At 44.1% G+C, this 15,862-nt stretch overlaps 2 protein-coding genes across 2 annotated transcripts; one reads left to right on the forward strand and one right to left on the reverse strand.

Moving 5' to 3' along the window:
- Positions 1–3,000: 3,000 nt before the first annotated feature.
- LOC308648152 (sperm motility kinase 2B-like) lies at positions 3,001–4,395 on the reverse strand (the record flags this gene model as incomplete). The annotated part of the gene is made up of 1 exon (XM_081292842.1): positions 3,001–4,395. One exon carries the CDS (start codon positions 4,393–4,395, stop codon positions 3,001–3,003), a length of 1,395 nt encoding a protein of 464 aa, XP_081148968.1.
- A 7,979-nt stretch (positions 4,396–12,374) lies between these two features.
- Positions 12,375–13,769, forward strand: LOC308648153 (sperm motility kinase 2B-like; the record flags this gene model as incomplete). The annotated part of the gene is made up of 1 exon (XM_081292843.1): positions 12,375–13,769. One exon carries the CDS (start codon positions 12,375–12,377, stop codon positions 13,767–13,769), a length of 1,395 nt encoding a protein of 464 aa, XP_081148969.1.
- Between the last annotated feature and the right edge of the window lie 2,093 nt (positions 13,770–15,862).

The following is a 15,862-nucleotide window of genomic DNA, read 5'->3' on the forward strand; positions in this document are numbered from 1 at the left end:
TGGTATTATCTCCACGCCTTTATATTTACTAAGAGTTGCCTTATGGCATAATATATGGTCTATCTTTGAGTAGGATCCATGTGCTGCTGAGAAGAACGTGTATCCACTTGATTATGGTTGATATATTCTATATATGTCGGTTAAGTCTAGGTTATTGATTGTGCTGTTGAGTTCTATAGTTTCTTTATTCAGTTTTTGTCTAGAGGATCTGTCTAATGGCGAGAGCGGTGTGTTGAAGTCACCCATAATTATTGTGTTGTGGTCTATTTGACTCTTAAACTTGAGGAGAGTTTGTTTTATGAACGTTGCAGCTCCATTGTTTGATGCATGCAAATTGATGATTGTTATGTCTTGTTGGTGGATGGTTCCTTTTAACAGTATATAGTGTCCTTCTCTATCCTTCTTAACTTAGGTTTGAAGTTGATTTTATTCGATATGAGTATGGCCACTCCTGCTTGCTTCCGAGGGCCATATGAGTGGTATGATTTTTCCCAACCTTTTACCTTCAGCCTGTGTATGTCTTTTCCTATCATATGAGTCTCCTGAAGGCAGCATATTGTTGGATTTGTTTTTTTGATCCAGGTTACTAGCCTATGTCTCTTGATTGGTGAGTTTAGGCCATTAACATTTAAGGTTACAATTGAGATATGGTTTGTACTTCCAGTCATGCTTCTTTATTTATTTATTTTAGTTTGGCTAGTTTTACTTTTTGGTTATTTTCCTCCCCCTTTACTGAGATACCTCCTGCTGTTAGTTTTGGGCACTATTTTTCAATTCCTCTTCTTGTAGTGTTTTGCTCAAAATGCTTTGCAGAGCTGGTTTTCTTGCTGCGAATTCTTTTAGCTTTTGTTTATCGTGAAAGATTTTAATTTCATTGTCAAATTTGAAGCTCAATTTTGCTGGATACAGTATTCTTGGTTGGAATCCATTATTTTTCAGCGTTTGAAATACATTGTTCCAGGATCTTCTCGCTTTCAAAGTCTGTGATAAGAAATCGGTCGTTAACCTAATTGGTTTACCCCTGAATGTAATCTGCCTCTTTTCTCTCGTAGCTTTTAATATTCTCTCCTTGTTCTGTACGTTGGCTATCTTCATAATTATATGTCTTGGAGTTGGTCTATTATGGTTTTGAATGTTTGGGGTCCTGTAGGCTTCCAGGATTTGGCAATCCATTTCATCTTTCATCTCTAGGAATTTTTCTAGAATTATTTCATTTAATATGTTGTCCATTCCTTTGGTTTGAATCTCTGTGCCTTCTTCTATCCCTATGACTCTCAAATTTGGTTTTTTTATGACATCCCATATCTCTTGAATAGATTGCTCATGGGATTTAAGCATCTTTTCTGTGTTGACTATATTCTTTTCAAGTTGATAAACCTTGTCTTCATTATCTGATGTTCTGACTTCTACTTGATCAAGTCTATTTGTAATATTCTCATTTGAGTTTTTAATTTGGTTTATAGTTTCCTGCAATTCTAGGATTATTGTTTGATTTTTTTTAAGATCTCTATCTCCTGGTAGAGCTCGTTCTTTGCCATTTGAATTTGTTTGTTTAATTCATTTTCAAAATATACTTTTATTTCTAGGACTTGCTGTCTCATGTCTTCTCTAATATTCCTTTCCATTCGAGTTAGGTATGCCTTGAGTTCTTTCCCTTACCCTGTTTCTGATGTTTCTATGTCCTCCTGTAGAATTGAGTTGTCTTGCATTGTTTGTAATCCTTTTTTCCCTTGTTTTCTCATGTTGTCCACGTTACTTTCCAGCTCTATTTGATTGTCGTGTTTCTGCTCTCTTCTATAGATTTGTTTTGTTTCTGTATTACTCTGATGTCTCTCCTTTGTGTTGTTAAACTATGCCTGCTAACGTGGATTCCGCTGGGAAGGAATTCCGACATCCGAGCTCCAGTGACGACACTGCTATGACGGGCCCCAGTCTCCTTGCCGGGGTGTCCTAAGGGGGGGGGTGTGACTGGGCTGTCTCTGTTTGGTTTCAGCTCCCGGTCGCGGCAGGCGGGCGGTCTCCAGCTGCCCAGTATCAGAGGCCGTGGGCAGGTGATCGGTCGCCAGCGGGCGGGCATTCTCCTACCGCCCAGTTACGCGGGCAGTGGGTGAACTGTCACCGGCGGGCCTGCAGTTTACAGCTACCCAGTCGCGAGGGCCTTGCCTCTAGTCCCCTGCTTTCTCCTGCTAGTCTTGGTTTCTCCTGCTAGACCAGATTTCCCCTGAGTGATGGTTCTCGGCAGTTCAAACTGTACTCTGGGCCTGCCGTTTGTTGGGTGTGGAGGGTGGCTATTGGGAACCCCGGCACTCTATTGTTTTCTTTCCCTTGTGGGGGATAGCACTGTACTGCTTCCTTCCCCGTCTGAAATCCCGAACTCAGCCCGGGGGTCAGTGCGGGCTTGGCTGGCGAGATTCCACCATGTCGTCGCAGCCACTTATCTCCCTGCTTACTAGTTAATCCCTTCTCTGCGGCGCCATGCCTTCTGTAGCCACGGGGCAGGCCGCGCGAATCAGACAGCCTGGATCTCCGGGGTCACACAGTTGGCTTTTGGGATCCCCGGCACTCTATGGTTTTGATTTTTTCTGCTTGCCCCTCCCCCAGCGCTGGCTAGACAGGTTTTGTTTTGGCTGCTGATGGGAGGGGGGGTTGAAGGTCAGGTGCCTCTAGTTTTCCCTTAGTCTCTATGCAGGCTCACTCTGATACTCCCTCCCCCCGAAATTCTAGGAGAGATTTTATGCAAAATCCCCCTATGTATGGGGGCTGAGCTGAGTGACACACACCTGTTTTGTTGTTGCAATCTGTCGGAGAGTGGCGGTGGATACTTCAGCTCTCCAAGATGGTGGCCGCTGATTGCCTTAGTGGAGTGCCCCTTGTGGGGGGATGGGACTGTACCGCTTCCTTCCCCGTCTGAAATCCCAAACTCTATCCCCTGGTTTTGCCTGGGTCATCTCTTCCCTTCACTGGAGCCACACTTAATGAACCTGCCACCTTTCTGCCCTCTTACATGGGAGCCAACTTATTGCTGACCCCTGGTGTGCAACAGCACAGTTCTCGGACACAGGTAGCAATCCTCCTGCCAACCCACCTCAAGAGCCTTCTGTGGGCCTGGGGTTGCCCAGAGTCCAGCTGAGGGCCTGCATCAGGTGTGGAGGCCCCTGCTGGCTGCAAGTGGAGATGGAGAGCAGGCTCACTGGCACTCCTGATGTGCTTCTGCCCTGCCTGTGCGGAGCCCTCAGGCAGCTGAGGCTCACAGGGCAAGGGGAAGGTGCTCAGGGCAGGCTCGCTGGGGCTCCTCTTTGGGAGCACAGGGGAATGGGAAAGATCCACAGGGCGTGGGCGAGGCTTCACCCTCGGAAGCACAGGCTTCCCCTGGAACATGCAGCCTGCCCCCTGGCTTCTCTGGTGCTGGAGCAGGAGGTAGGTAGCCATGGCCGCATTGAACTTTCTCTTGACCAGGGACACCCAGGTCTTACGCGGATCATAACCCATATCAAACATGGTGGTCAGTATTTCAGGGTCTGGGCGTATGGGGATTGGTTCACTATAATCCTGGGGTAAATCCTGCTTACCCTGTGTCAGCCATGGGTGCTGAAGGATCTGCTTGGCTGTGGGTCGCTTTTGGGGGTCCAGGGTCAGCATTTGGCGGATGAGCATTCTTGCTGCCAGGGAAACACAAGGAGGGTCGCGGTAGGTTGCCAGCATGATCTGACTCAGCATCTCCTTAGAGGTGTTGCCACCAAATGGGCACCTCCCTGTCAACATAAAATGCAGAATGACACCCAGGCTCCAGATGTCCACTGGGGGCCCCTCATACTCTTGCCTCAGGATAATTTCGGGGGCAAAGTATGAGAGAGTGCCCCAGAACTGGCACAGCCTCTGCCCAGGCGTGAACCTGGCACTGAAGCCAAAGTCGATAAGTTTAGCATGGCTTCTGGCATCCACCATGATGTTCTCTGGCTTCAGGTCTCGGTGCACGATGCCCTTGTCGTGGCAGTAGCTCACGGCACTCACTACCTGCCGGAAAAGTCTGCGGGCCTCTTCCTCCTGCATGCCACCCTGTGGGACGTGATCCAGTAGCTGACCCCCAGCTGCGTGTTCCATCACCATGTAGATATTTCTGTGGGTCTCAGCAACCTGCAATAACTGGATCACATTGGGATGCTCCAGGCTCCTCATCATCTCTGGTTCGGAGAGGAGCAAGAGGTTCTGCCCTTTCTTCCGCAGGACTTTGATGGCCACTTCTACCCCAGTCAGGCGATGGCGGGCTAGTTTGATCTTGCCAAACCCGCCAAACGCAATGTCCCTCAGGACCTCATACTGGTCCCTCAGGCCTGTCTTCTGCCAGGAGCTGGGCCCCTGCAACACAACACTACTCTCACTACTCTGGCTATGCATCCTAAGCAGGAACACCCACCAAGAACGCTACCAATAAATAAATAAATAAATAAAAAACAACAGACCAAAACAATGAATCAAAATCAAAAACAGAAACAAGACAAACAACAAACCCAAATCAAAGAACTAATAGCCAAGGACCACCAGCAACAACTGCCAACCACCAACCACCAAAAGTACTAACTATCATGGAGTCCAACAAGTCACCTCCAAGGGCTTCCTGTACTTGTGGACAAAATCCCAGCTGTGGCCACTCTCTCATATACCTTTGAAACTTACTCACAATGGCTCCTTGTGACATCAGAGCAAGTAATCGCTCTGCCATGCCTGGCCATAACTCCCAGGGGTCATCTCCCTTTGGGGCCTCCAGAACTTCTTCCATTTTCAGAATAGGAATAAAGAAGGACTACAGACATTTTTTGCTTTAGTGGGTCACAGAGACTGATGTGTACTTGCTTAGGAATTAATATTCTGTGGAACTTCAATGTAATTTTCACTTTCCATCTAAAAACCTGTAACAACTTTTGGTCATTTCCTTAAACACAGCACACAAAAATAGCATTTATCCTGGTTCCTAAATTTTGGGTGTCTTCTCACATTTTACACATCTACCTCATCCTTGTCCCTTGTCCCTTGTCCATGCAGTGGCAGCAGTTTCAGGAAGTCTGGGAAGAGTTTGGGAAATGACGGATCTGGAGAGGCAGGCAGAGTGGACTGCCAGATGACAAGCCAGGAGATACAGACCATCTAGAAAGATGGGCCAGAAGCTTAACTAAGGTACTAGAAGCTAATGATGTGGTCAGAATGCTTTTAAAAATGGATGCTTAAGGACATAGTGGGAGGAAAGCAGTAGTGAACATGGTGGACTAGGTGGAATTTTTGGGCAGGGGGCTTGGGTGTGGCATCAGCAAGGGAATCACCACACATGGCCATCCACATGGGGAAGACATGTGGAGAACAGGACGTTTGAGAGGAATTACAAGGACTAACAGAATCTACTCATCATTTCAGTAAGGGGCATAGGAAGAGGGATAGGTGCAACAAAGACCAGGGGAATCCAAAAACCACTGAATGGATCAATGGATGAACCTGGAGGACTCTGTGCTAAGTGAAAGAAGCCTGACACAGGGAGAGGATACTGTATGATCTCTCCAGTGGAATTTGAAAGACATGTACTTGTAGATGCAAGGTGTAGAATGGTCTATGGGCAACAAAGAGGTGATGGTTAAGGAGTTGTAGCATTTCAACTATGCAAGTTGATTCAGTTCTGGAAATCTACTATGTGGTATCATGTCTAGAGCTGACAGTACTGTATTGTATACTTAAAATTTCTAAGAGGGCAGAATGTATGTTAAATTTTCTTACTAACAAAGCCCCCGGCCCCAGCCATAATAATAAAGAGAATGGGAAGAACCTTGGGGAGGTCTATTTGTCATCTTGGTGCTGGTGATGAATTCATGGGTGTATACTTTACCCAAACTCATTGAGATGCATACACAAAATATTGAAGGCTTTTTTTTTTTGGGTCAACCACTTCTCAGTAAGTGATTTTAAATAAATGAATAGATATTTTTCATAAATGGTTTTAATGACTCCAATTATGGGCTATTCTTTGAACGTATACCTAAGCCAAGGCAAGAGAACATCATCATTCACCAAGTCTGATTGGCTCTATCAGTTGCAGCAGTAGTTTTTCAAGTGTGATCTCCAGACCAGCAGCATCTGCAATATCTGGAGGATGGCAGAAATGCAAATTCTCCAGCTCCAGCCAGTCTTGCTGGATCCGAAGCTCAGGAGGTGGAGGTGGGGCCCAGGAATCTGTCATCACAAGCCCTCCAGGTGATTGTTGCATGTTCAAATGTAGAATCCTCTGAGCATGGTAAGAGGAAGGCTGTAGACATCGGGGCAGCAGGGATGTGAAGAACAGCTGTGATTTCAGGTGCACATTGTATGAGCAGGTGGAGCTCAGACAGTTCTTGGAGAAAGGAGATTGGGAAGGGAAAAATCCTTAAAAGACAAGTACTATTCCCCCCACTCCTTTGAATTTAGCCCACTGAGATTTCAACAATTCCATTGATGAGGAGTGTATCAAATAGCTACTATTTTATTACTGGTATTATGAATCCACTGTATTTTCAGGCTAGTCTGGAATAGCACAACATAGATGACAAAAAATACTTGATATGGTTACAGAAATAGTTTAGTAACTATGGTGTCCTTGACAAGTGTTGCTCTACTCTGGTTCTTTTTGATCTTTATCTGCATATCAGAACCACCTGGGGAGCTTTAACAAAACCCTCACATCTGGGTGCACCACAAAGTTCTGACTCCATTGCCCCTGTGTGTAATATGAACATTGGGATTTTAGAAAACTCCCCAGATAATTCTAGTGTGCAGCTAAGTTTGAGACCTATGAGGATATAAATTTATCATCAAGCCTGAGCTTAGGTACTTTTTTGCCAGTGGTGAGGAAGATGATTTGCTCCAGGTGAATTTTCCAAACAGAGGAAATAACAGGTGGGATTTAGCTTTGAGTCAGTACACGGTTCACCTTGATAAAGCAAGTGAAGCTGTGTGTTATTATTGTAGGGGATGGAGTTCTGTTCAATTTGACAAACATTTATTGAACTCTCTGGGTAAAGTAATCTGCTAGTTGATAGGGATTCGGTGAAACACAAGTCCCTGTGTTCAGCTCCTTTTTTAGAGCAGGGATCAGACAGAGTGTGATCTAGAATTTTGTGTTGTCTACACATTGATGGTTCTCAGTATTGGTGAAAGTGCATATTTGTGCATTGGAGTAATCAGGTATTACCATGCTATTTGTATTATGAACCAGAGCTAAATCACTGGTCTGCAAATAATTTACTATAAATAAATAAATTACGGTGCACTTGCAGATATGCAAAAATAGCATCACTCACTTAAGTTACAGCATTGAATGAGAATTAGAGATAGCATTATAGATGGAAATTGTTCATGTGAGGCACAAAAGATGATCTAAACAATCCTAAAATCACATATGAAAGATTGTCATATCTGTATTTTGATCAATGATATCAGTAAGTTCCACTTATTCAGCAGCAAATGGATCAATTTGTCTCATCTGTAACTATAGTGTATGTGGAAGAATCGCTACATTTGAAGATAGGGTAGGGAGAATTATGTGCAGACAGAGTTGAAATCAGAAATTCCATGTGGTTTAGTAACACCTAAGAGTTCTATGAAAGTAAGGATCTCAACTCTATGTTTCCAGTGAAGTCCAGCCCAGGAGGCCTTGTTCAGGTACTGAATTGAAGACTGTTTTGCTGCTAACTCTGTGACCTAGTGTTGTCATCACATCATACATCATAGTGTATCCAGGCACCAGTGATTGAAAACAACAGAGACCTTCTCAAATTGATGTGAGCACAGCTCAAATGTGCCATTAAGCGATAATCCCTGTCTTAGAATCTGCAATCCTGAGTGGGCTTCAAACTCTACCACCTGCTCTAGGCTTAAATTCTAATTAGCTTAGTACCTTTGTACAAAAAGAATTCCTGTTAGTTCAGCAAATTTCTGGGAGGTAGGTCCATATTGACCTGGCTTGTGTTATATGTCCCATGGGATTCAGTTATTTTCTGAGTCAAATAATTTAATTAACCCATGTAGTGCAAGGTGAGCTTTGACATATTGGCTGAGAGTAGGGGGTGATTCGCTTAGAAAGATAGGATGGTCATTTCCAGTTCTACAGTAGGTATTTGAAGAAATGGATGTGTGGGAAAATGAAGAGCTTATCCCAAGTCATATAGGCAGTAAATGAAAGACACTAACTTGTACATAGTCTGCTGGACTCTGTAAACTGGCCTAAAAAATGAGGATTTGTGCTAGCCACAGTGGTGCATGCTTATAATCCCAGCTACTTGGGAGGCTGAGGCAGGAGGATCTCAATTCTGAGGCCAGCCTCAGCAACTTAGCAAGGTAAGCATCCCTAAGTTCAATCCCCAGCACCAAAATAAATTTTTTTTGAGAGAATTTTAATATTTATTTTTTAGTTTTCAGCGGACACAACATCTTTGTTTGTATGTTGTGCTAAGGATCCAACCCGGGCCACACCCATGCCAGGCGGGCGCGATACCGCTTGAGCCACATCCCCAGCCCAATAAAAAGTTTTAAAAAGGAGAGCACCTGGGAGTCTATGGGAATGTAAGCTTCAGGGCCACTCACAGCCAGGGAAAGCCCCTCTCCATTAAAAACAACAACAACAAATGGTTTGATTTTCCTTTCAGAGTGCTGTAATAACCATATCAACTTTAGATCTCCCCAAACCTGTCTTTGATTCCTGCATATCTTGTTTCCCCTGCCTGGATGTCCCTTCCTGCCTGCAGTTCTAACAGCCTGTTTCAGGACACATCGCCCTCCAAATTCAGATACTCCAACTGATTTTGATTTGGCACTTTCTCTGGCTTCCCCAGTGAAACATGATTACTTCCTATTCATGGCACCTTCTTTGAAGATCTCCTGGGATATCTGTCACAGTCTCCCTTGTGTTATTTTAGCTGTTCATGTGCATATCTTATCTTTCTACTGAAATGTCAGTCACTCTCAGGTGACTTAGTTTTTCTGAGTCCCCATGGGACTCACTGTATGGTTGCCTAGGGGTTATGTACCCAATGCATGAATGTTGGGGGATGAGCACAGAATCCACAACTGCCAAGAGTGTCTTTGTTGATGATCCTGGAACTACTGACTTTTTTGTTTGTTTCATTTCTTTGTTTTTTTTTTTTCTCTTTTGTATTTTTGGACAACTCTTTATCTTGGTTTTCCCAAAACCAGGAAATTACTTGCTCTGTGCCAATGAATCTGGAAGATTTTTTAAGTAGAGGCTTTGAAAGACAAAGGTGTAAAAAATATTGCAGGCCAGATGTATTCATTTAATATTCCAGAGGTCATAAAAAATGCATTAAGGGGAGTCACTAGAAATGTTGTCTCATAATTTCCCTGTTTCTTCTCCTCTGGGACATTTTTGTCACTTATTTGGATGCTTAAGAGGTGGTTGGGTTGTTGTCAAGGCTTTACTAATAAATTTTTAATCAGTAAAAACCTTCTTCAAGTCTTTCTAATGGTGTCCATACCAAATACTTTCAGAAATAACAGACTTCTCTCAAATGTACCCCGGAATACCTACACATAGAAAATGCACATCTCTGCAGAACTAACAAGGCTATTTTCTACACCTAATACTCTTACTATTCCATTTAATGTTAGATAAATCTTTAAGCACTGTATGTTTTTCTAATTACTTTTATTTTTTTTAATTTTTTATTTTTTTAAAGAGAGAGTGAGAGAGGAGAGAGAGAGAGAGAATTTTTTAATATTTATTTTTTAGTTCTCGGCGGACACAACATCTTTGTTGGTATGTGGTGCTGAGGATCGAACCCGGGCCTCACGCATGCCAGGCGAGCACGCTACCGCTTGAGCCACATCCCCAGCCCCTCTAATTACTTTTAAAAGCAATTTATTTCTAGCTACTGAAAATGCAGTGCAAGTTCATGGTGAAAAACACAAAAAAAATATATACCAGGGAAAATGCCTGAGTTATTTTCTTTTGCAGACTTCTGAAATGCTTCAACTAAGGTTTTTAGTGCATTGGTAGAGTCGTTAAGAGTCTTTAATTTGTTTCTCACAGTATGTGTTTGCGTGTGCTCCCACTGAGACCTGAAGATGCTATTTTAGAACAATTGAAGAGGAACATCATTTTGCCAAACCATATAAAGAGCCTTACCAACCTGTTAATGAATATGATTAAGATGAAACGAGCAGGTTAGAGAAGTAGAAAAGCAGGTGTACCTTTGTCAAGGAAGATGAATCCAAGACCCTATGGGCCAGGACTGCAGGCGACATAATTTGCATACAGGATGCTGTTACATTTCAATTTCAGTGAGCACATTGAGTCAGAAAATATCTATTGTTCAGCTTCTGGAAATTTCATTATTATTCTGAATTTCCTTAAGTAAAAGTTGCTTTAGAAGCCTCCTAAATTCTTTTAGGCGAAACATGAAGAAAAGGAAGATTTCATATGAGGTACAAGTACAAGAAGCAATCAGGAACACTTATAGGCCAAGTGTGGTGTTTATGAGGCACAGACCTGCCCCTGAAGGCTGAAGAGCTGATATTGAGGTCTTCAAAAGGAATAATTTCTAACTGAGCACTCCCCTCAGCAGCTCTGCCTTGGCCCTCAGAGATCTTGCCCACCTCCAGTGTCCTTCACTAGCTTTGTGAAGATGCCACTCACACCTCCAGCCTCAACCTGGACAGGCACAGATCCTAGACTATGAAAACCACTTCCACATAGCCACTTCCTTCAAATTCAATGTGATTGGTAGTCTCTTACTAATCTTTTTTATCTGCCAGTCTCCTAATGTCTTAGCCGATAAATTGAAGTCATTTTTATGAAAAAATATTCATTTATTTAAAATCATTTTATTAAGAAATGGTTGACAAATAAAAAACCTTGAATATTTTGTGTATGCATCTCAATGAGTTTGGGGAAATTATACACCCATGAATTCATCACCAGCACCAAGATGACAAATAGACCTCCCCAAGGATCTTCCCATTCTCTTTATTATTATGGCTGGGGCCGGGGGCTTTGTTAGTAAGAAAATTTAACATACATTCTGCCCTCTTAGAAATTTTAAGTATACAATACAGTACTTTCAGCTCTAGACATGATACCAAATAGTAGATCTCCAGAACTGAATCAACTTGCATAGTTAAAATGTTACAATTCCTTAACCATCACCTCTTCATAGACCATTCTACTCCTTGCATCTACAAGTACATGTCTTTCAAATTCCACTGGAGAGATCATACAGTATCCTCTCCCTGTGTCAGGCTTCTTTCACTTAGCACAGGGTCCTCCAGGTTAATCCATTGATCCATTCAGTGGTTTTTGGATTCCCCTGGTCTTTGTTGCACCTATCCCTCTTCCTATGCCGCTTACTGAAATAGGGAGTAGAGCCTGTTAGTCCTTGTAATTCCTCTCAAATGTCCTGTTCTCCAACAATATTCACTGCTATGTCTTCCCCATGTGGATGGCCATGTGTGGTGATTCCCTTGTTGATGCCACACCTGCACCCCCTGCCCCAAAATTCCACCAAGTCCACCATGTTCACTACTGCTTTCCTCCCACTATGTCCTTAAGCATCCATTTTTAAAAGCATTCTGACCACATCATTAGCTTCTAGTACCTTAGTTAAGCATCTTTCTAGATGGTCTGTATCTCCTGGCTTGTCATCTGGCAGTCCACTCTGCCCGCCTCTCCAGATCCGTCATTTCCCAAACTCTTCCCAGACTTCCTGAAACTGCTGCCACTGCATGGACAAGGGACAAGGGACAAGGATGAGGTAGATGTGTAAAATGTGAGAAGACACCCAAAATTTAGGAACCAGGATAAATGCTATTTTTGTGTGCTGTGTTTAAGGAAATGACCAAAAGTTGTTACAGGTTTTTAGATGGAAAATGAAAATTACATTGAAGTTCCACAGAATATTAATTCCTAAGCAAGTACACATCAGTCTCTGTGACCCACTAAAGCAAAAAATGTCTGTAGTCCTTCTTTATTCCTATTCTGAAAATGGAAGAAGTTCTGGAGGCCCCAAAGGGAGATGACCCCTGGGAGTTATGGCCAGGCATGGCAGAGCGATTACTTGCTCTGATGTCACAAGGAGCCATTGTGAGTAAGTTTCAAAGGTATATGAGAGAGTGGCCACAGCTGGGATTTTGTCCACAAGTACAGGAAGCCCTTGGAGGTGACTTGTTGGACTCCGTGATAGTTAGTACTTTTGGTGGTTGGTGGTTGGCAGTTGTTGCTGGTGGTCCTTGGCTATTAGTTCTTTGATTTGGGTTTGTTGTTTTGTCTTGTTTCTGTTATTGATTTTGATTCGTTGTTCTGTTATTTTTATTTTTGCTAGCATCCTTGGTTGGTGTTCTTACTTAGGATGCATAGCCAGAGGAGTGAGAATAGTGTCGTGTTGCAGGGGCCCAGGTCCTGCCAGAAGGCAGTATTGAGGGACCAGTATGAAGTCCTGAGGGACATTGCGTTTGGCGGGTTTGGCAAGATCAAACTAGCCCGCCATCGCCTGACTGGGTCAGAGGTGATCATCAAAGTCCTGCGGAAGAAAGGGCAGAACCTCCTGGTCCTCTCCGAACCAGAGATTATGAGGAGCCTGGAGCATCCCAATGTGATCCAGTTATTGCAGGTTGCTGAGACCCACAGAAATATCTACATGGTGATGGAACACGCAGGTGGGGGTCGGCTACTGGATCACGTCCCACAGGGTGGCATGCAGGAGGAAGAGGCCCGCAGACTTTTCCGGCAGGTAGTGAGTGCCGTGAGCTACTGCCACGACAAGGGCATCGTGCACCGATACCTGAAGCCAGAGAACATCATGGTGGATGCCAGAAGCCATGCTAGACTTATCAACTTTGGCTTCAGTGCCAGGTTCACACCTGGGCAGAAGCTGCGCCAGTTCTGGGGCACTCTGTCACACTTTGCCCCCGAGATTATCCTGAGGCAAGAGTATGAGGGGCCCCCAGTGGACATCTGGAGCCTGGGTGTCATTCTGCATTATATCTTGACAGGGAGGTACCCATTTGGTGGCAACACCTCTAAGGAGATGCTGAGTCAGATCATGCTGGCAACCTACCGCGACCCTCCCTGTGTTTCCTTGGCAGCAGGAATGCTCATCCGCCAAATGCTGACCCTGGACCCCCAAAAGCGACCCACAGCCAAGCAGATCCTTCAGCACCCATGGCTGACACAGGGTAAGCAGGATTTACCCCAGGATTATAGTGAACCAATCCCCATACGCCCAGACCCTGAAATACTGACCACCATGTTTGATATGGGTTATGATCCGCGTAAGACCTGGGTGTCCCTGGTCAAGAGAAAGTTCAATGCGGCCATGGCTACCTACCTCCTGCTCCAGCACCAGAGAAGCCAGGGGGCAGGCTGCATGTTCCAGGGGAAGCCTGTGCTTCCGAGGGTGAAGCCTCGCCCACGCCCTGTGGATCTTTCCCATTCCCCTGTGCTCCCAAAGAGGAGCCCCAGCGAGCCTGCCCTGAGCACCTTCCCCTTGCCCTGTGAGCCTCAGCTGCCTGAGGGCTCCGCACAGGCAGGGCAGAAGCACATCAGGAGTGCCAGTGAGCCTGCTCTCCATCTCCACTTGCAGCCAGCAGGGGCCTCCACACCTGATGCAGGCCCTCAGCTGGACTCTGGGCAACCCCAGGCCCACAGAAGGCTCTTGAGGTGGGTTGGCAGGAGGATTGCTACCTGTGTCCGAGAACTGTGCTGTTGCACACCAGGGGTCAGCAATAAGTTGGCTCCCATGTAAGAGGGCAGAAAGGTGGCAGGTTCATTAAGTGTGGCTCCAGTGAAGGGAAGAGATAACCCAGGCAAAACCAGGGGATAGCCAGAGGACCCTGTGCTCCGTGGATCCTGACACCTTGTATGGGCATTGGATGTGTGGACTCCGAATCACTGCAGGAGCAAGATGTGCCAAGACCTCAGGTTTCTCTGCCCAAGCACCAAGCACCCTTCTGCATCCATCGGGACATCAGGACTCTCATCTGCCCCCACCTGCAGAAGACATCAGAGCCTGCTTCTTTGGGACCCTTCCTCTGCCCTGTTCCTCTGTCCTTTCTCCCATTCCCCAGGGATGATTCTCACTAAATTTCAGACAAATTTGCTAATAAAAAAAAAAAAAACTATAAACATTTTGAACAATCGTTTTATTAGCATAGTTTTTTATTTGTAATCACCTCACTCTGGAAACAATCCAAATGTCCCCTAGCAAACCATGATATGTCCATAGTGTAAAATGCTCTCAGCAATAAAATGAGAAGACTTCTGATATAAACAAACAGGGATGAAAATCGAACAATTTATGTTAACGGAAATAACATGGATGAAAATCAATTTGATAACAGAAATAAGCCACATTCAAAAGGCTTCAATAGTGCATGATTCCATTCATATGGCATTCTGGAAAAGGGAAAGAAAACCAACCATTGGATGCCAGGGGCTGGAGGGTAGAGTTCAGGGGTTGACTGCAGATATCACAAGGGAATTGTACCTTTGCAGTGCTGGTCCATTGAACACAGGACCTTGTGCATGCGGGGCAAGCTCTCTACCACTGAACTACAGCCCCAGCCCAACTGAGCTACAGCCCCAGCCCAACAGGGGAACTGCTCTGGTTAGGAAACTGTATCTTGATTGTGATAACATGACTACATTAAAAGTAGCAGAACCGATAGCTAGGTGCAGATTTGCACACCTGTAATCCCAGAAACTGGGGAGGTTGAGCAGGAGGATCACTAATTCAAGGCCAGTGTCAGCAACTTAGTGAGGCCCTAAACAACATAGTGAGAATTTGTCTCAATTTTTTAAAAAAAGGCCTTGGATATATGTCCCTTTTGAAGTAAAGAAACGCTTGGTTCAATTCCCAGGACAAAAAAAAAAAAAACAAAAAACAAAAAAACAACTAGAACTGTAGACTGGAAAGCGTGAATTTTGTAGTGTGTAAGACTATGTTGGAAAAATGTAAAGAGCCAAGAATAACCAAGACAATTTGTTAAAAAATGAAATTGGAAGTATTTCTTCAGTAGATATCAAGAATCATTATGAAAATGATGTGATTAAAGTAATTTATATTGGTTTGAAGAAGAGTAAACGGTTGATAAAAAATAAAGAACGTAGAAAAAGATCTCTGTATATATGATCTTGATAAATCATAGAAGGGGGTGGGGGCTTGTCTTTCCAGTAAGAGGATGTGAAATTATTGGTTCACCAGGTTTTTTAAAATGCAATTTATTTCTGCCTAACATCTACAGTGATGAACTCCCTTCTGAAATGTTGTCTAGAAAGTGGAACTTTTTATCAGGAAATCTGATAAACTCCTGGTGAGGGTATAACTCCATACAAGATGTGGGGAAACAGTTTAGCATTATTTACCTAAGTTGGAAACACTCATATCCCTTGATCCAAGCAATTCCACTCCATGGCAGGAACACACACAACAGAAATGTGATTCCATGTGCACCAAGACACTTGGGAGCATTTGTAAATGGAGCCCCAATGTAGAAAAGATCTAAATATTTATTAATAATGGAATTAATTTGTAAAAAGTAGGTTTTTTTTACAATAGTGGAGCACAAAACAAGGGGATGAGGAAAGTGTACAATGGATGCTTTGGTTACATGGTGGCAAACCTGTCCCTTTCTCTGGGTCATCTTTTCCCTCTTCATGGTGTCTGAAGGAAATTGCCTTAAGGGCCCCAATTGTTCACTGTTTCCAGCAGTCAAGCTCTTGGTCATGTGACTTGGAGTTCCCCTTAAATAAAAGGTGCAATGGATCTCTTCCTGTAGAACCTGGGCTTGGCTCTGTGACTGTCTCTGGTCAGTAGAAAGAGATGCAAATGAGAAGGGG

Source organism: Spermophilus citellus (assembly GCF_964194105.1).
Source record: "Spermophilus citellus genome assembly, chromosome: 4".
In the NCBI taxonomy this organism is placed as follows: domain Eukaryota; kingdom Metazoa; phylum Chordata; class Mammalia; order Rodentia; family Sciuridae; genus Spermophilus; species Spermophilus citellus.